The 21,413-nt window shown below is 47.1% G+C and overlaps 1 protein-coding gene and 1 long non-coding RNA gene across 2 annotated transcripts; both read right to left on the bottom strand.

Annotated features, from left to right (window-relative positions):
• Positions 1-1,071: 1,071 nt before the first annotated feature.
• KCNJ1 (potassium inwardly rectifying channel subfamily J member 1) lies at positions 1,072-21,040 on the bottom strand. Its single transcript, XM_083479375.1, has 2 exons — positions 20,983-21,040; positions 1,072-2,362 (listed from the first exon to the last, which is right to left on the bottom strand). The coding sequence occupies exon 2, from the start codon at positions 2,346-2,348 to the stop codon at positions 1,230-1,232; it is 1,119 nt and encodes a 372-aa protein (XP_083335501.1). The 5' UTR covers positions 2,349-2,362; positions 20,983-21,040; the 3' UTR covers positions 1,072-1,229.
• LOC310695626 lies at positions 4,007-4,571 on the bottom strand. The gene is made up of 2 exons (XR_014520191.1): positions 4,463-4,571; positions 4,007-4,399 (listed from the first exon to the last, which is right to left on the bottom strand). It is a non-coding gene; the product is annotated as an uncharacterized lncRNA (long non-coding RNA).
• Positions 21,041-21,413: the final 373 nt, after the last annotated feature.

The raw sequence follows: 21,413 nt of genomic DNA, 5'->3' as shown, positions 1-21,413 counted from the left end.
TTATTATTATTATTATTATTATTATTATTATTATTATTATTATTATTATTAATACCCAACTCCCCCATATATATATATCCCATGCAGTTCATGCAAGTTTAAGTGGATCATAGAATGACTCCCCCCTTCTTGGAATCTCATCAACGATCTGGATATCATGCAACTTCAAGCTGGTGCTCATTGAGTGGGAAAAGAGTCTTTCACACTGAAGGTGGGTTCCTGCCCATATGTAGATTGGGGGAGGAAGAACCAATATAGTTCAGTAGTGGAATGCATGCCTTTTCTGCAAAAGGTCTCAGATTCCATCCCTGAGTCATTTCCATGCAGGGTTGAGAAGGGCTCGTGCCTGAAAGCCTGAAGAACCATTTCCAGTCAGGGTAGCTCAGCCTGTCCCAACCTGGGACAAGTCGCATGTTGTTGGGCAACTTCCATCAGCCCAGACCAGCCTGGCCAGTGCTGAGGAAGGATAGGAGCTGTGGCTGTCAGTGGCGTAGCGTGGGGGGTGCAGGGGGGGCGGCCGCACCGGGCGCAACATCTGGGGGTTAGGGTTAGGGTGTGCAAATCCACGGGTTAGGGGGCGCAAATCCACGGGTTAGGGGGCGCAAATCCACGGGTTAGGGGGCACAAATTACTTGCCTTGCCCCGGGTGCTGACAACCCACGCTACGCCACTGGTGGCTGTCAATGGACACCAAGCTCGGAAAGGCTTCGAGTGTAGGCAAGATTAAGGTAGGTGGACCAATGGCCTGACTCAGAGCAAGGCAGCTTCCTGTGTATAAGCCCACCCAAAAGTTCCCAAAAGTGTATTGTAGAGGGTTAGACTAGATGATGCTTTGGGTCGCTTCCAGCTCTTCTGTTGTTGTTGTTGTTGTTGTTGTTGTTGTTGTTGTTACTTGCATACCACCCTATCCCTGCACCTCTTAGGGTGGTTCACAACATACAATTCTATTATTCCAAAAATCTGAATGAAAATTTTATTGGACATACCAATTTACATAAAAGTCTCACAAATATATAAAAATATACAGGCTGTTCTGTGACTATAAACAATAGGAAGTTAGCAGCACCCAGGGATTTGCTGCTGTGTACCTTGCCCTGGTAAAGTCTCACTCAGTATCCAAACAACCCAGTCCCTTTTCCCTTTTGTACTCAGAATATTCTTAGGCTTCTTTGGCGCAATATCCTAGTTTCTATCAAGAAGTCAGCATTCCTATCTCATCTGACTGAAGATTACATTTTTGTGTCATTGGTTTCACCGACTCCTTGAATTTGGAAGCCGAGGTTGTCATAGCCCATCTTTGCTTTGGCTTTGGCATCTTTCTCATTGTAAAGGCAGAAGGCGCAGTGAGGGGTCTCCACCTCCACAGGTTTGCCAAAGTTATGGAAGTCCACCCTGTACTTCCCTTCTTTGGTCTTGGAGACTATGGGAGCAAAGCGATAGCCCCACAGCACCTCCTCGGCGATGTAAGAGGTCCGCACCTGACAGGTAGCACTGGTGGATTCCACCGTCCCATCTAGAAACACCACCAGCTCAAAGTCGTGTTGAAGGATGGTGTCCGCCGTCATGTGAAAGAAGGGGCTGTGCTTGTCAATGATGTGGTAGATGGTCAAGGGGGAGATGAAGAAGAGATTCTCGTTTCCGGCATCGACTACAAAGTCTATGTTGACTTGGTCCAAGATGATGGTCTCCCCTTCAGGTGTAATGGTGGTTTTCAAGAGCTTGCCATAGATGTGGCTCCCAATCAAAAGGCTTTTCCGAAGGTTGGCCACCCGGATGAGGAGACACAGCTTTCCGCCACGCTTGCTGATAACGGCATTCTTGCTGAAGGTGATGGTTTTTGCCCTCTTTTTGGGCCTAGAGATCTTGGCCAAGATGGCCCCGCACATGAATGAGTTGATGATAACCCCTAGGATAGACTGAATGATCAGCAGGAAAATAGCAGTGGCGCACTGTTCCGTAACACACCTGAATCCGTAGCCAATGGTGACCTGAGTCTCCAGGGAGAAGAGGAAAGCAGACGTCAAACCATTTATGTTGTCAACACATGGAGTGTGATTTATCGAAGGGCTGAACTCTGGCAGATCCTGGTGTATGTAGGCCACCACGTACCAGAGAAGGCCAAACAAGAACCAGCTACCTAAGAAGGCTGAGATGAAGATGGTCATCTTATATCTCCACCTGAGGTCCAAGACGGTGGTCCAGATGTCAACCAAGAAAACAAATCTTGATTGTTCTTCTACATTCCCAAACTCTATGTTGCATCTTCCATCTTTCGATACCAGTCTGGACCTTCGTCTTTTGTGTTCCACCCAGAGATGGGTGAAATGCTTCTGGAAATATTTGAGCATCTCCACCAGCCACTCTGGATAAGTAATGAAAAAAGAGGAACATGGAATAAACATTAGGACTGCAAGTAGCTTTTTAAAAAAACCAACAACAATCAAACAAATAGGAATTGGACCATTTGCAAAGGATTTCAATGGATTGGTGAATAAACAAATGTGTAATAGCCCAAGGGAGCATTCTATAGTGGTAGTTAGCTCAGGTAGGCATGGAAATTTGCGTCTGTTCTGCTTCGTGGCTCTCCTGTAGAGCAGCTAAGTAGGCACTTTTATCCTTCACTCTCTTGCAGGGCCAAAAGTCACAGCAAGGTCATACAACAGCAAGGTGGTTCCCAGGGACACATGGTTTGGAAAGTACTTTTTGCTTGGTTATTGTTGTGTACATTTGATGAAGGCAGCTGCGAATGCATGAATTAACTTTGCTGGATGGTGCTTGCAATGTGAGTAGCAATAATGGAAATCCTGCGGTGTGTTTTATAAATGTATCAGTCATGTCTCATGCATGCATTCAATTCATTGCTTGGTGCTGATGAGTGATCTGAGTGGCGAATGTGCATGTGTGAACCAGAGCTCAGGGATGCCATCATGATTTTGAAGCTGCCTGCTAGTCTTCTAGGAGAGTGTTTTGAGGAGCCTCAGGATTTAACTTACTGCTGCATCAAGGTGACACTTCACAGCAAAAACTTAAACCCTTCACCCATTCCTCCACCACAACTCCCACCCACCAACATGGATGTGCTTTTTTTGGTGGCTGTTTTCAAACTTTCCAACCACAGGCCAAAGTGGATCTTAATGTAACATGGAAAGAAAGAGGAATTTGTAGAACGCCAAGCACCACTGAGGCTTGCCTGGTGATTGCGTTATAAGAATTTTAAGGTCTCAAATATAGAATAAATATTCATAAATACACACCTACCGAAATATATGAACCATGTGTCTGAAATAGTATGGGAGAGCAATCCTGAAGCCATTTTGACTCTCCCAATGACCTCAAATATTCCTCGGAAGTAAGTGAGGCAAAAGGGGAAGTTTTCCCATTGTATTTTTGCTTGCAAATCCTGTCTTAAGGGTGTATTTGTGTATGAATAGGGTGAGCCTGTGACATGGATTCAGGAACTGAGTATTAACCATCACAAAAGAATGCCCAGGATGCCCAGGTAATGCAATCAGTGACCATTATCAGGTATCCTGGCAGACAGGTTTTCTGCTGTAGACCGCCTCCTTCTGTGATGTATGTATGATTTTTTTTTTTTTTTTTGCTTTGGGCTACAGGGTGAGCAATTTTAAGAGTCTCTATAAGGGCTTGCGCGCCATTGTTCAGGGTGCTCCTCCCTCCTGCGTGTGGTGAGTGGGGACCCCGTTGCAACAGTTTATTTTCCTTTAATAAAGATCAGGCTTTCTAACCATATACTCTGGTTGGCCTCTGTTATTTCCTCCTACCGATAGGGAACCCTCAAGGACTCTATATGGGCTCTGGAATACCCCATAAGGGAAAGGAAGCAGTTTTTTCTTATAACAGTTGCATTATGGACTTTTAGTACGGTGAAGACGTTTGTATTCTTACAGGCCTTTTAACTCACTCTGTGGGTAAGTTTGTGTTGGCCTTGGATTGTTGCTGTCAGAGCTGCCCAAGGTCCCAGCTCACAGAGGACCAACGCCAGTCCGTTGTTATATACAAAAGTCTTTATTGAAGTTCAGTTTGTCTTTCACATCAGCAGCGTGCAGCTCTACGTCTGAAACTCTAGACCGCCGAAGCTCCGTCTGAGTCTCCTCCCCCCTGACACCAGTTTAAGATCCTAGCCTTGCTCCACCTCTTCCTCTGCTCTTTCCGCCTCTGGGTCCGCCTGTCAGCTGGGGTCTTGCCCTTCCTAGACTCTTCTGACGCTGAGTCCCCTGAGTCTTCCCCCTGCCTCCGGCGGGCTTTAGGACCTGGTTCCCGATCCGGGCTTTCTGCTGTCCCACGCGCCTGTACATTTGAACTTGGCGCGCGCGCCCAGCCAGTAACCTTCCTCCTGACCGTTACACTGCTCCTGTCACTGCTTTCCCCTTCGGGGCGGCTAGCTGGACTTGACCTCCCCTCCGTTCCCCCACTCTCCGATAGAGGCGTGGTCAGTCTCGACTCATCTTCTCTCCCTGCTGGAGGAGACGCTGGCCCTGACCCCTGGGACCCTTCCCCCCCACTACGCTCTGGTGGGGAAGCTGGCCCTGATCTCCAGCTGCTGCTTTGGGAGTCCCCGCTGGCCCCCCTTGCCTTGGCCATCGGCGCCTCCTTCTGGGAATCTTCTGATTCGCTGGAGAAGCTCATGGAATCTCTCGGGTCACTGCTATACCTCCCTACGCTGCCCTCCGATTCCTCCCCTTCGCTCTCCATTACCTCTCTCCCCTGTGCCTCTGTTCCTGAGGCCCTGACAGTTGCTAATGCTGATTCGTATTTTATGTAGTTGGTTATTCTTGATGTGTGGCTTTTTCATTTTGAGAGGTTGTACTATATTTTTTAAAATAATTTTTTAAACCACCCAGAAAACTTAGGTGATGGGCAGTATAGAAACATAACATATAATAATAAAGCAGTCTCCCTTTCATTGGGTACCCCAGCATACTCCAATGGGATGTTTGCCCAATGTTCTAGACTACAACTCCCATCAGCCCAAACCAGCTTGATGGGAGTTGTAGTTATAGTTCAAAATAGCTGGGTGATGCCAGGATTTGGCTAATCACCTGAGTCATCTCCATCTTCTCAGCCTTCTGCCTAGACAAGCAAGACATCCTGGCACAGGTAAGGCACACAGGGCGTGCTCAAAATCCTTTCTCTTGATTCAATCAACAAGTGAACCTATTGATTTATTGGACCTGTTGATTTATTGTGACCCAGCAGGGCTCAGCAGCAAGGAAGATTCTGCCAGAGAAAATGCATTAGTCTTCAAGGTGGTACAAGAGCCTAGCACACCTTTGGCTGCAGGATACAAACACGGCCACCCCTCTGGAATTTGGATCATGTGACTGACAGAATGTATTATTTGGGAGCACACAGGAGTATTAATGTACTCGTTTCCGAGATGTGCAGATTTCGATGTTCCCATTCAGCTCTCAAAGGCCTTGTGGCCATTTTTGTTCCGGCCTTCCACCCCTGCTCGGGGGTGGGGGTGGAGAGGGAGTCCGGTTAAACTTTAAGCAAGTGTGTGGCCACAGGAAGAGGAGCAAGGTTATTTTACAGTTCAAACGTTTCACGTCCTGGCCCTTACTTAGCATGTTCATGTTCAAAACACAGCCTGGAGCACTAAGAAAACATCCCTGTGCAATGGAGCATTCTTGGTACTTTTCCAACATCTGACTTTTCATTTCTCCTTGTGCTTTAATTTTTTTTGGGGGGGGGGGGTTGAGGGGGTTAAGTCTCAAAACTTGTGAGTGCCTTATTTAGAGTCTTTCTTTATAACAACCCCCCTCCTATAACATACTGTTTCTGTATTGCAATTCTAGGGGTGTTGCGGTTGGGAAATGCTTGAGTTGCCAAATGCACAGTTGTATATGCCAGAAGGCTGCCATCTGTTCATAGGCTGGGACGGAAAGGAGGCTCAACCAAGGATTTGTGGGTGCCCAGGGTGAGTTTGGGCTTTCAAAATTGTAAACAGCTGAACAACCCATGCAATTGTATCATGGCTCTTTGCGCATCCCTATTACACAAATTCAGTAGTTTATCGTCATCATTGTTGGTGCATGAAACTTCTGCTACTCGATCTGCAGCTAGGATCACAGAATTGTAAGGTGGGAAGGGACCCAAAGTGTCATCTAGTCCAACCCCATGCAATGCAGGAATCGAATCACAGCTAACCTTTACCTGCAGCAGAACATGATGCTGAAGTGGGGTGGACCATTTTGGGGTTGTTCTTAAATGTTTTAGAAGCTCTTAAACTTTTATTTAAGTTTAAAGTTTATTTAAAGAGAGCCAGTGTGGTGTAGTGGTTAAGAGTAATCTGGTGAACTGGGTTCGTGTCTCTGCTCCTCCACTTGCAGCTGCTGGGTGACCTTGGGCCAGTCACACTTCTCTGAAGTCTCTCAGCCCTGCTCACCTCACAAAGTGTTTGTTGTGGGGGAGGAAGGGAAAGGAGAATGTTAGCCCTTTGAGACTCCTTAAAGGGAGTGAAAGGCGGGATATCAAATCCAAACTCCTCCTCCTCCTCCTCCTCCTCCTCCTCCTCCTCCTCCTCCTCCTCTTCTTCTTCTTCTTCTTCTTCTTCTTCTTCTTCTTCTTCTTCTTCTTCTTCTTTTTAAATGGTACACTTTTGCTGCTTCCCTGTTTGCCACTCTGGGCTCCTTTCCGAGATAGATGGTAACGGTTACTGTAACTATTATTATTGCCTTCTTTTTTTTTTTACTGCTTCTCCAATTTAAAAGTCCATGCAATTCAAAACAATCTCTTCAGAGAGTGCAAGAGTGGAGGGGTGTTCACATTCCGCTCTTCTGCAGTGAAGTTTGTTTCTCCTGCCACAACTGCTATACAGTGGTACCTCGGGTTACAAACACTTCGGGTTACAGACTCCACTAACCCAAAAGTAGTACCTCGGGTTAAGAACTTCACCTCAGGATGAGAACAGAAATTGTGCGCCGGTGGTGCGGCGGCAGCAGGAGGCCCCATTAGCTAAAGTGGTACCTCAGCTTAGGAATGGTTTCAGGTTAAGAACAGACCTCCAGAACGAATTAAGTTTGTAACCAGAGGTACCACTGTACAGCTAGGCTTCAATTGATTTCCATTGGGGACATGGACAGGCGATTTTGTCTCTCTCCTCTGCAAAGGTGTTCACACATTGGCTAGAGACAAAGCTGGTTTGAGGAACAAACCAGGAGCAAAGAACAAGATACACCTGCATTGCGGATCATGTCATGTGTGAACGTGGCTTTAAAACCCAGCATTGGCGATGCAGAGGGTGCCCAGCCAACAGGAGTGTGCTTGGCACAGCTAGAGTCTCTAACCTCACCCAGTCCCTGCTGTGCAAGTTTAAACTTGCAGGGAGTTGTGTGTGTGTTTGTGTTTTAATGCAGGGGAGCTTTGAGGAAGTGTGAAATTACAAACACGGCAAATAATGTGCAATGCCAAATCCAGACCTCCCTTCTCTAAATCCAGCTTCTCTCTTGCTAAGCGCCTATCAGTTGTCAGAATAAGTCCCTGCCTGGGTTTAACACTCCAGCATATGCCGGGTGGGTGGGCATTGTTCTCAGCCTTTCTTCTCAAAATAAAGCATGCATGTTGTATAACGCAGGGTGGTCATGAAAGGTGTTTGCTAAGATTCAAGAGGAACCCAAAACCATCTTGTGGTTAGCATTCTAGTATAAGCTCGGTGCGATTAGAGATCGTGGTCCCCTCTTGAAACAACGCTTACGTAACACACGTTGTATAATGCAGAAGGCTCCTAAGGAGAGTTCAGCTGAAATCTGCAGAGTAACCAGAGCTTGTCTTCTCTAATTTACCAAGGTGTATTAATTGCTTGGGCAGGGAGAACATCCAACGTTGCTGCCCTTGCAAGAGAATTCTGGGTTGATTTTAAGCGGAGGGAATGTGGCGTCTGATCTGATGGAAGGAATATGAGGCGTCTGCAGAAGCACCACTCATTCCTGAACACTTCTAACGATAAAGGTGCTTATTCCATACTTGTATTAAGTTAGATTGCTAATTCCCTAACTGTTTGCCAGTTTGCTGTGAGATTTCCTGATTTGCCACAATAAATAGAATGATTAGGAGTGTTGGGATACGTCTTAAGATCAAGTCAGGTCATTGATCCTTCCCAGCCCTCCAGATGTTTTGGACTACAACTCAGGTACCCATAAAAATATTAGAATCGCCCCCATATTTAAGAGCATTGACATTATAAACAATTCTTTAAAACCTGGGGAAAACAAAAACATTTTAGTCGCAAAAAAAGGATAGCAGCCAGGGTCTTTCTTCCTGGGGTAAGCATTCCAGAGGAGCCACTACTAAAAAGTCTCTGCTGTCTGCACTTGAGAGGCCTCCCCTGTTAAAAGGGGCTGTGTGTTGTATCTCTGCATGAATAACTGTTATCCCAGGAGGCATACCCAAAATTCCTAATGAAGCAATGAGGCAAGCATCTCCCAGAGGTGAACTAGGATTCATCCACAGCCTAAAAGTGTAGAAAGATTCAGAGTAGAAAATGTACTGGGTCTGCCATTTTTAATGCAGAGAACAAGCTTCCCTTGGCTTTCTGGTGCAGTTTCTCATCAGTAAACTCCCTAGAGATGTAAAACATCCACTCATCATTTCTAAATTGTCATTTAATAGCTCCATCCCTGGAACAAATCTAAACCCCCCTTCTTTTTTACCTCCATAGTGTTAATGTTCCCTGCACACACAATCTGTTCCTATTCACTCTCTTTAATCTTTCTTGCAAACATTTATCTTGTTTCATTTTACATTCTGGCTTTTAAAGGAGTTCCCTTCCCTGCAGGCACATAAACAACACTTGTATATTTTTCTCCTTTTACTTTTCGGGATGGAAGCATGCATACCAATTGCAGCTTTTCTTTATGGCCAGAAATACATCGTGTCCCCCACTCCTGTAATAACGGCTATTGACTTGAAGTTGTGATGTCATAAACAGCAAGCAGTCAAGTGGATTCAAGCTTCTGAGACACACCTTCCCCCCTCCCCTCAAAAAGGGTGATGCTGAACCAGTTACTTTCTCTTTTCTGCTCCCTCTTCAGATCCTGACCTTCCTCACAGGATTCTGGGTGGCAGAAAACAGGGGGCAGTGAGTTGCCATAGGCATGGCCTTGAGCTCCTTGAGGGAAAGGTAAAAAAATCAATACATGAACGTAAAGAACATCAGAAGAGGCTGCTGGATCAGGCCAATGGCCCATCTAGTCCAGCATCCTGTTCTCACAGTGGCTAACCAGATGGGAAACCCATCAGCAGAATCTGAGCCCAAGAGCTTTTGATGTTCTCTTCCTCCTCCATGAATTTGCCTAATCCTCTAAGAAAATCATCCACATCCCTGGTTCTTGTGGGAACAAGTTCTATACCAAGAGTCAGCAAACCGGTTTAGCAGGGGGCCGATCCACTGTCCCTCAGACCTTGTGGGGGGCCAGACTATATTTTGAAGAAAAAATATATGTACGAATTCCTATGCCCCACATATAACCCAGAGATGCATTTTAAATAAAAGCACACATTCTACTCATGTAAAAACAAGCTGATTCCCAGACCATCTGCAGGCTGGATATAGAAGGCGATTGGGCCGGATCCGGCCCCTGGGCCTAAGTTTGCCTACCCATGTTCTATACTTCAGCTATGTGCTGCCTGAACAAGGCCATGCTCTCTTTATGAGGGAGTATAAATGCAAGGCCTCAAATGCTCAGCCTCTCTTTTTCTCTCCGTCTCTCTCTCTCTCTCTCTTGTCAGCTCTTGGAAGTCTGGGACTTCCAAGTTTCCACCACCTCCCAGTCACGCAGATGCGCACACCCACAAGTCTAGCAATTTAGGTAATTAATTTCACTGTCACTGTTGGCTGCCAGAAATATGTAGTTGTTCGAGGAGATTAGCAAGGATATAATGAATAACTAAATGGGTCTCGTGAACCGGGGGTGCACTGTGGATGCCCTAATCCAAGGCTTTGGCTATGGACACATTAGAGGTTTGCAACGCAGTACAGTTGTTTCCCCTCTGCCGTATTTCAAGTCACATTTGTACATTGCTCTGCACTTCAAAGAGGGGTTAGGAATGCCTTCACTCAGTGCATATTACCTGTTTGGTTCCCCAGTGCTTGCAACCCCCCTGAACTCCTATCCAAGGAAGCCATCATTTGGGCAGCTGCTATGGCTGCCTGAAACGGATACACCTCAGTTGAACCATGACTTATGTTTCAAAACTGGACGGAAACTGGTTTGAGGGAAGTGTACTGTTGTAAACAAAAATTGCCCTTTTCCCTTATGGGGTATCCAAGAGCCCATATAGAGTCCTTACATAGGTTCCCTATTGGTAGGAGAAAATAACAGAGGCCAACCGGAGAATACTGAGAAGCAAAGCAGCTAGTAAGTTTGATCTTTATTGATCTGTTGCAACAGGGTGCTCCCCTCACACACAGGAAAGGAGGAGGACCCAGAAAAATAGTGTGCAAGGCCTTATAAAGACTTTTGGAATTGCCATTCTGTAGATCAAGACCACCCCCAGAAACATCATACATACATCACAGAAAAGGCGGTCTAAAACAGAAACATTTGAATGTTGTTTTTCTCCTATCGTTGTTTATTTCCTCTCTGGCAGGTTACTTGATTGGATTTCCTGGGTAGCCTGGCTAGTCTTTTAAATACTTAGTTCCTGGGCCAGGTCGCAGGCTCACACCCTATTCAAACACAGACAGGATTTGTGAAGGAAAAGACAATGGGGAGGCTTTTCCATTTTGACCTTGCAGAGAAAAGATTTGCTCAGTTTAGGAATCAAAATGGTTCCAGGTTGGCCTTCCTGTGCTGATCTATGTATGTGCTTGGTTGGTACACTTATGAACATCACCATATATCTAAGACCATAAAATACTTATTACAGCACCAAACAGCTGTATTGCTCAAGAAACTGCAGAATAGCCGTGCACTGTGGCTCATGTCATGTGTACATAGCTTCAAACATCAGCACCTCCTTTCCTCTTTCCTCTGTTGCCTTTCCTCCTGTCTCCCTTGGTTTTTGCACCACTGCACCCCCTCCTGTTTCAAAACAGGAACACAGGAAACTGCTTTATAGCGAGTCAGACCATAGCTCCATCAAACTCAGTATTGTCTACACTGACTGGCAGCAGCGGCTCTGCAGGCAGAGGTCTCTCCCAAGCCCCACCTGACTTGCCTGCAGAAGGTCCCATGCGGTCCATCTCTAGCGTCTTGGGGGAGGGTTGGGAATGGCCCCTGCCTGAAACCCTGGAGAGCTGCTGCCAGTTAGTTGCAGGCAACACTGAGCAAGGTGAGTCACTGGTCTGACTCTGTGTAAGGGGGCATCTCTTGTTTGGCTGACTCAGAGGTGGAATGACAGGCATACCTGTTCCATGTATGGATGCTGATTGGGTTAAAGGGGACCTTGAGCCAGTCGCTTATTCTCAGCTTAACCAGGTTTTTGAGAGAGATTAGAAGATTGGGGGAACCATATATGCCACCTTGAGCTCCTTGGAGAAAAAGGTGGGATATAAGTGTTGTTGTTGTTGTTAACTACTCCTACTCCTACTCCTACTCCTACTCCTACTCCTACTCCTACTCCTACACCTACATCTACTCCTACTCCTCAGTACTGGCTCCCAGTATGTTTCTGAGCAGAATTCAAAGTGTTGGTGCCCTAAATGGCCTTGGCCCTGTAGACCTGAAGGAGCATCTCCACTCCCAATGTTCAGCCCAGACACTGAGATGGAGCACTGAGGGCCTTCTGGCGATTCCCTCAATGCGAGAAGTGAAGCTACAGGGAACTAGGCAGAAGGCCTTCTCTGCAGTGGCACCCTCCCTGTGGAACACGCTCCCATCAGACGTCAAGGAGATAAATAACTACACAGCGGTTCTCAATCTGTGGGTCCCCAGATGTTGTTGGACTATAACTCCCATCATCCCTGAGCTCTGTATACAACTTTTAGAAGGCATCTGAAGACAGCTTTGTATAGGAAGTTTTTTAATATTTGATGTTACACTATGTTTCTATGTGTGTTGAAAGCTGCCCTGAGTGGTTGGGGCAACCCATTGAGATGGATGGGGTATAAATAATAAATTATTATTATTATTAGGCAGAAGCTGAAATCTCATAATGTCGCCTCCTTTCATGAACAGCAAGTTGCACCACCTGATCCATGACCCACAGGAGAGGAGACAGAGGTCGCTGTGTTCCAGCCCCAGCCCGAGGTGTTAATGATTAAAGCCTGGAAAGGACCCAATGGATTTGGGATCATGTGAGCCATTGTTACTCTCCTGCCTCTCACCACCGCTTGCCTCGCTCCCCCACATCACCCCCATAGAATCTTGGAGTGAACTATTAACTATTATTTCCATAGAACCAAACACGCTCTCCTCAAAGCCAACTGTACCAGAAGCAAAAACGGATGATTCATGAGAGGGCAGCAGCTCTACCAGGGTAACAGTTCCAAGACTTCTTTATGATGCATAGGCTACAGCAGAGCAGTCAAGTGCCCCCCCCCCCCGCCTTGCAGGCAATTCCCACCCCTCAACAAGACAGCAGTGGGCAATATTGCACCCTCTTCACTCTTCCTCTTGATCAGCAGCTTGGGATCAGTTTGCCCAAAGGCTCGCCTTGCCCCTTACGTGCACACTCAGCCACTTTGACCTTACAAGTGCCAAATATCATTCGCTCCATACTTGAGAGAAATCAGTCTTTTCTCTGGTCAGCCCCTATTCTCTGGAACTCCATGCCTACTGATATTAGGCAGATGCCTCTGTTGCATTGCTTTCAATGCCAGCAGAAAACCTTTTTATTTAAGCAAGCTTATCCATACATGTTAGGGGACACGGGTTAAACCACAGAGCCTAGGACTTGCTGATCAGAAGGTCGGTGGTTTGAATCCCCGTGACGGGGTGAGCTTCCGTTGCTCGGTCCCTGCTCCTGCCAACCTAGCAGTTCGAAAGCACATCAAAGTGCAAGTAGATAAATAGGTATCGCTCCGGTGGGAAGGTAAATGGCTTTTCTGTGTGCTGCTCTGGTTCGCCAGAAGCAGCTTAGTCATGCTGGCCACATGACCCGGAAGCTGTATGCCGGCTCCCTCTGCCAATAAAGCAAGATGAGCGCCACAACCCCAGAGTCGGTCATGACTGGACCTAATGGTCAGGGGTCCCTTTACCTTTACTATCCATACATGTTAATTATTACATGCATTTATTTTTTAAAAAATCAGTTTATTTCATATATCCCCTTCATGGATCACTGCCTTGTCATGGCAAAGGGCCTTGAATGACTTCAAGAAGCTATGACTATGTCTTGCAGGGCCACCCAAGACGGACAGGTCATAGCCAAGAGTTTAGACTAAACGTGATCCACCTGGAGAAGGAACTGGCTATCCACTCCAGTATTTTGCCAAGAAAAAAAAGGAGAAGCTTTGAGAAGAAAGCGAGAGTTTCCAAGGCATGCTCTGGTTCATGGGATCACAGAGAGTCGAACACGACTAAGAAGACTCAACAATAACAATTTCATATATATTGTTTGGTCATTTTCATCATGCCTACTATTTTCCAAAGCTGTTTTACTGCTCTTTTCAATTAATTTTGCATACCATTTGAATCAACCTGCTCAGGTTTACCTTTTTGATTAAGCACTATATAAATTCTGTTAAATAAATAAAATCAGGAGCGGAGAGGGTGTCATGCTCCCAGTGGTGTAGCATGCAAAGGGGGGCTGTGGGGCTGTGACTCCAGGCACATTTTCTTTAGGGGGCGCAACCAGCAACCCCATCCCCACCCCACAACAGGCTCCCTCATCGAGGTTGGAGCCATGGGGTGGGAAGCTGGTGTCAGGTTGCCATTGGAGCTGGGCACCATTCCTTGAAGACAGGAGCTGTAGCCACTGTTATCTAACCGCTGGGGGGAACGTTTGCTCCACCCCCTGCCTTGAAGGAATGGAGCTGGGCTGCCACTGCTGATGCCAATCAGCCAATTTTCACAGTGCAGAATCAGGGGCGCAAGAGCCATTATTGGCATGAGAAGCCTGGTCACGAAAGGTGGCAATTAGCTTTTCCCACCTGCAGAGGCAAAAGGGATGCAGGTGGTGCTGTGGGTTAAACCACAGAGCCTAGGACTTGCCGATCAGAAGGTCAGTGGTTCAAATCCCCGCAACGGGGTGAGCGCCCGTTGCTCAGTCCCTGCTCCTGCCAACCTAGCAGTTCAAAAGCACGTCAAAGTGCAAGTAGATAAATAGGTACTGCTCCAGCGGGAAGGTAAACGGCGTTTCCGTGCGCTGCTCTGGTTCACCAGAAGTGGCTTAGTTATGCTGGCCACATGACCCAGAAGCTGTACACCAGCTCCCTCGGCCAATAAAGCGAGATGACGCCTCAACCCCAGAGTCGGACACTACTGGACCTAATGGTCAGGGTTCCCTTTACCTTTTTACCTGCAGAGGCAGCCCTGGGGAGAGGCTCTTTCAGAGATGCTCCAGGTTTGCAGACTCAGAGGTTGCTGCAGAATGGGGAAAGATCGTTCAGCTAAGCTCCTTAAGGTGGGCCTCATCCACAATATAGATTTAAAGCAGCACCATACCAATTTAAACAGCCATGGCTTCCTCCAAGGAATTCTTGAAAACGCAGTTTGATGTTAGCAGATCCCCTAGTCCTCTCTTAGACCGGACATTCCCAGAGTGGTTTAACTGTCAATCCCTTTCCCTAGGAAAACACTGGGAATTGTAGCTCTGTGAGGGGGAACAGCAGTCTCCTGACAGCTTTCAGCACCCTTGACAAACCAGGCTTCCTTCAAGGAAGCCACAACCATTCAGAATGGCGCAGAGCTGCTTTACAGGTACAGGGGAACCTTGGTTCTCGAACGCTTTGGTACTCAAGCATTTCAGCTCCCGAACAACGAAAACATTCTGGTAAGTGTTTTGGATTTCAAACAGTTTACAAACGATTTGAAATGATTACATTTGAGAACCAAGGTGCCACTGTATAGTGCAAAAGGGGGCATTTATTATCTCAGGATTCAAGCCTTGTTCGTGCATCAGGAAGGGACATCGGCTCAAATCTAAGAACATCAGGAAAGCCTGCTGGATTGGGCCAATGGCCCTTCTAGTCCAGCCCCCTGTTCTCACAATGGCCGACCACATTCCCCTTATAGGAAACCGACAAGCAGGACCTGAGCACCAGTGGCGTAGCGTGGGTTGTCAGCACCTGGGGCAAGGCAAGTAATTTGCGCCTCCTAACCCGTGGATTTGCGCCCCCTAACCCGTGGATTTGCGCCCCCTAACCCTAACCCCCAGATGTTGCGCCCGGTGCGGCCGGGCCCCCCTGCACCCCCCACGCTACGCCACTGCTGAGCACAAGAGCAACTCTCCCTTGCTGTGGTTTCCAGGAACTGGAATTCACAAGAATTGCTGCCCCCACTGTGGATTGCTTCCAACAATCTGAATTGACCTCAGGATTCCAGCACGATTGCATTGGTCACGCATGAAGCCTGATGCTTGTGTGGCTATGATATCTGACTCTGCAACTGATGCTTTTTCTTCTTCACTCCCCACCAGCTGACTTCTGGAAGAGAAGGCAGAGATCTCGGAGCCACCAGAGCAATGGAGGAAACTTGGAGTTTCCTCCTTGACGTTCCTGTACTTTTCCACCCATCGGCCATGTAAATTCATGAGTCTATATTCTGCCATGCAAATGGGGAGCTCGTCAGCCAAGCACTTGTCAATGAAGCTCTCCGTGCATCTCCTCCTACTTGGCAAAGATGACCTGCTGCTCTGCCTTTGTGGGAGCTGCACCTTTTCGGAGGAAAAAGTGATGTCCTGGGGCACTCCCAGGCAAGGGAGGCTATCCAATCACATCCAGGAAAATTCAGGTTGCGCAGTTAATGCTGATGTGGTGCTCTTGTGTGCCAAACCTGCTTCCACAAGAGATCAGACCTTATGTGCTAAGGGAAAGGACTGGGAAATGCAGGGTAGGGTATTGTCCAGGGCTTTCTGTTAGGGCCAAGATTTAATTTTGAAGATGTTAATTTTGCTGTCATTGATATTAAGGTTTTGGGGGGGTTCCTGCATATTTTTGGATCTTATTACGAGTTTTATGGGGATTACTTAATTTTGTTTTTCATCCATTGCTTAGGGCTACTTCTGTAATTACGTAACTTTTCATCTTGTAAGGCACCTTGAACATTTGTTTTAACTATGGAAAGGTGGCATGCAAAGAAACCATGAGGGTGTTGCCAATGGATGGTGCCACAACATTGGCCCCCCCTCTGCACTCTACATTTCAAGCAGTATCATCCCACTTTAAACAGTTGTGGCTTCCCCTAAAGAATCTTAGGAAATTTAGTTTGTGAAGGGTGCTGAGAGTTGATAGGGACCCTCTACACCCCAGCTAAAGGTAAAGGTAAAGGGACTCCCTGACCATTAGGTCCAGACCATTAGGTCCAGGCCGACTCTGGGGTTGCGGCGCTCATCTCGCTGTATTGGCCGAGGGAGCCAGCGTACAGCCATGTGGCCAGCATGACTGAGCCGCTTCTGGTGAACCAGAGCAGCGCACGGAAACGCCGTTTACCTTCCCGCCGGAGCGGTACCTATTTATCTACTTGCACTTTGACGTGCTTTCAAACTGCTAGATTGGCAGGAGCTGGGACCGAACAACGGGAGCTCACCCTGTCGCGGGGATTCGAACCGCCGACCTTCCGATCAGCAGGTCCTAGGCTCTGTGGTTTAGCCCACAGCGCCACCCATGTCCCTACACCCCAGCTAGATCTACATTTATCCAGAGCTGTTTAATAATCAACTTCCCTTCCCAGAGAACTCCCAGGGAATGGTTGAAGACTGCTACAACCTCCCATGCTTTTCAGAGCACTGGCAGGATTCCCTCTCTCTTCAAATCCCTCCTCAAAACCTACCTTTTCTGAGACACTTTAGCTCCACAAAGCCCAGTTCCCACATCCCCTGCCCTGCTGTGCCTCAGCCTGTAACAAGGCCTAAGCCCACACAATGGATTCCTGCATTCCTGTTGACTTGCTGCCTCTCACTCCCCTTCCTCTGTAGCTTCCTCTATGTTGCATTTTGAATTGTAAGCTCTGAGGGGCAGGGACTGTCGTCTTGCACTACATAGAGCACTGTGCATAGTGATGGTGCTGCTTAAATAAATAATCAATAGCTGTTTCTCTCGCCACCCCCAATTCAAAGTGATATTCCCCTGAAGAATCTGAAGAAGTGTGCATTCACACGAAAGTTTATACCAGAACAAACTTAGTTGGTTTACAAGTTGCTACTGGACAATTTTTTATTTATTTGATTTTTATTTTGATATTCCCCCTGTCATCCCAGTTGGTTTCCTGAGTTGGTTGGTGCAAAATAAAAGTGGGATTGTTTAAACCATCCACTTCTGTGCTATGATGAAATGGAGGAAGGGTGTGCCTCTGACAGCAATATCTGATGCCCAGTACTGTCCATTCCAGTACAAGTTCAGTCCAAGTATTTCTGAAGAACTTGGGGGACATCAGCCAAGTTCTCTTTGCAAACCATGGTGGAATCTATGAAAGGAAGCTTGTCTTAAACTTCTCTACATATTGCATTCATTCTTGTTCTTTAGCTTCATGAATTAAAACAACACCCTGTTTTGTATTTCTAATTTCTTCCCCAAGTATAATTGATTTGCAAAACTTTGCCCGTTTTCAAGCTACGTTGAGTGATTTAGTGACCCATTACATGGGTCGCTGATGTGAAGAGGCGCGTAAGCAAATGAGATGCAAAAAGCTACTTTGCATTTGTGATTGCAGACACAGCCATTAATAACTTTGCCACACGATGCACTAAGAGCCTTCGCTGTTTGTTTGCCATTTTAATGCATCCGGTCAAATCCACCCATAGAGCTCCATTGACCGTCTCTCCAGTGACAACCCCTTTGCCCTCTAAAGTGTTTGGAAAGACCTGGGCTAAATTCCATTGGTGGAGGGGGCGGGGTTGATTGTGTACAATTAACTTAAAATGCTCCATTAGAAAATTAAAACAATGGGGTGGATAACCTTCCCCAAACTACTCCCCATTGTGCTTTAGAGGCATTTTCTAAGGAGTGTGAGGGAAGGAGGAACTGGCGAAAACTGCCTTCCTCTCTTCCATCCATGGAAGCATCTCATGAATACAACTCCACTCATGGTCAGTCTGGATGCAGCCCAATATCCGTGAGGTTGTCCAAGATTCTAGCATAACTTTGCTCACCACGGGCACATTGACCCCCACATTGAGGGGGTGCAGCCACTTGATGTGCCTATAGTTGATGCCCCTGTTGTTCAGGGTAAGCATAGGTAAAGGTAAAGGGAGCCCTGACCATTAGGTCCAGTTGTGGCCAACTCTGGGGTTACGGTGCTCATCTCACTTTATTGGCCGAGGAGCCAGCATACAGCTTCTGGGTCATGTGGCCAGCATGACTAAGCCACTTCTGGTGAACCAGAACAGCACATGGAAACACCGTTTACCTTCCCACCGGAGCGGTAACTATTTATCTACTTGCACTTTGACGTGCTTTCGAATTGCGAGGTTGGCAGGAGCAGGGACCGAGCAACGGGAGCTCACCCCGTTGCGGGGATTCGAACCGCCAACATTCTGATTGGCAAGCCCAAGGCTCTGTGGTTTAGACCACAGTGCCACCCTCGTTCCTAAAGCCGCGTACTAAGGCATACTTCGGAGCATTTTTTAAAAGATGTACACTCCATATTTAAAGAAATACACCTAAAAGTATGAATGTTATGAATATGTGTTTGCAAATATATGTATGATAGGTATCACTGCAGAGCTGGTTTTTGACTGCAGCTTTCTGGGAAAAGCAACACTCGGCTCCCTTTTTTCACATCACAGCTTGGTGACTGAGCACACACTTTGCATTCAGGAAGCCCCAAGTTAACTCCCTGCCATGTCTAGTAAAAGGGGGACGAGGATAGCAGGGTTGGGATAGACCCTTCCCTGAAACCTCAAAGGATTACTGTTACTCAGAGAAATACTGGGATTCATGGACCAGTTCTTTGACCCAGTACAGCAGGAGCAGCCAAAATGATACCCTCCCTAGTCAGTGGTCAGGGATGATGGCAGCTGTAGCCCAATGACTTATAGAGGGCACTATCTTTTTTAACAGAAGAGAGCTATGTCTGCCCTATTTTATAAACCCTCTCATGTTAATAAATCTCATGAGATTTCCATTGCAGCAAATTAACTTCCCTTTCCAAAACTACAAAAGCTCTGCAGCTCAGACCTGAAGACCTTGAAGAAAAGAGATCACCGTCTGAGCCTGCCTGTGTGACATCTGCTGGATTTAGAGGTGGTGGGAGATACAGGCTCCTTTCCAGTGTCCCAGATTGTATGCAGCCATTTGGCCTGATTTTAATACTGACGCAGCTGCTTTTGGAAAGGCTCACAGCCATTGCTCTCCTGCCTGCAAAGGATGTGAGGTCCAGAAGTATCACCAGGTAGTCTGTGTGGTACACACAAGACCCTACAGAAGGAGCTGTGCAAACGACAAAGTTCCCCCTACAAGGAAGACCATGTTGTGATCTTGGTTGATCTGAGCATAGGAACCTTGCAACTCAAGTTGGCTTTCCATACCCTCCAAGTTGGCTTGCCATACCCTCTGAGTTAGCTTTCCATACCCTCCAAGTTGGCTTTCCATACCCTCCAAGTTGGCTTTCCATACCCTCTGAGTTAGCTTTCCATACCCTCTGAGTTAGCTTTCCATACACTTCCTATTTTCCAGGGACAGCCCTGAGTTACAAAAGCCATCCCAGCTTCTGATGTGATCCTGGAATGCCCCAATTTCCCCCACCAGTGCTGCTGCAGATAACCCAGCACTTGTCTTGAACAATGGCTGCGAGGAGGCATCCTGTTGCCTCTCCATGGCCTCTCCATGGCCACTGCTGCCAGCCTCCTCCCTTGGGCAGCTCATAGCGGCTGCTGGAGAGCAGTTGAGGAAGAGGAGAGGCTGTCCCCATTGAGCCTCGCATGACGCACCAGCTCTGAGGGGCAGGCAGAGGGCAGGGCTGCCCTTGGCAGGAAGAAAGAGGAAGCAGAGCAGAGTGCAAGCTTTGTGTGTCTGCATCTAATCTTGCCTGTTTCTAACATTTATTTACTGGCGTGTGCGTTTCTTTTTGGGAATCTACCAAAGAATAAAATAAAATTGGAAATAAGGGTGTGTTTTTCTCAGGACAGTGGAGAGTGTGTGTGCTGTGTCCCATTGGTGTGGTGGTGGTGGAAATGTTCTGTGGGACAGTGGAGGACAAAAAGGGAGGGGGGTTGAGGAGGGGCAGTTGTGAAGGAGTGGGAAATATCTCTATTTTTATCTGAGGAATGTTCCATGCAAATGTGATTTTGCATCTGAGTTAATTGTGCATCAGAGAAGCAACATTGTATCTCAGCCATCAGACACCATGAAGTACAGGACCTCTTCACTCTGCCTGACCTCAGCCCACTCACTGAGCCTTTGGATCAAGAGGAGGAGAACAAGGACCGGATGCAGATGTCCCCAAGGGACAAATCCCTGCAATCAGGTGAACGTAATTTTGGCTGGGCAACATGGATTGGGTCCCTGGCATGGAGGCTAAGGGGGCTTTAACCCTTTGCCTCCTGCTGTGGTTCCAATCTGTGCCTGCTGACAGGGCTTCAAAGGCAGATCTGAACCCAAGACTTGATCTGCTACACACACCCTCTCCTATTGTCTACCCATCTCTCCATTTGACAGGTCCTGATCAGAAAAGACTTTTAAACATTGCAGGAAGGTGCCAGTCAAACTATAGAGCAGCCTTTTCCCAGCCTTTCAGGTGCTTAGGACTGCAATGCTAGCTGCCTCTGACAATTGGACCTGTTGGTCCTCCAAAATATCTGGAGAGCACAAGGTTGAACTGTAGAATATACAGTTCAATTAACTGTACCTGTGGAAATGGCTTGCCCTGTTACCTGAGACTAATATCGACCAGAAATTCAGCATATGATTGCTTCTCTTACCTTCTTTGCTAAACAGTAAGGTGAGGGATGTCCCAGCCTTTCCCTGTTGATCTTTTCTTCAGCCCCTGTAAAGCTGCGGCTTCCTAGGCTGTTGTGGTCCACTAGCTCTTGAATTCTCTGCCAAGCAGCTTGGGACTTTCTTTGGCATTTATGAATCAATGTGTGAGCTTAAACTGGTTGCCAGCTCATCTATATGCAATGGCACAATTAGGAGTGTGGCTTACTTTATAACCCCGCTGGAAGGAGAGAGAGGAGTGGCTGCTTCGAAGGGCTTAGATTCAGCAAAGGTGTCGAACTTCCAAAGCGGCACTGGCAACAAAAACACCTGAGTACAGAATGATGGCCCAGAAACTGAATGTGGCTTCCCCCAGCATGAAACTGACCTCGCCATGGTGGTTTTCAAGTATTCTGCTTTCAAGAAACTCTTTCAA

The sequence above is a fragment of the Podarcis liolepis genome, assembly GCF_965112155.1.
Source record: "Podarcis liolepis genome assembly, chromosome: 16".
Taxonomy (NCBI): Eukaryota; Metazoa; Chordata; class Lepidosauria; order Squamata; family Lacertidae; genus Podarcis; species Podarcis liolepis.
Note: the sequence above shows the minus strand (reverse complement) of the source record. Positions and strands in the feature narration are given on the sequence as shown.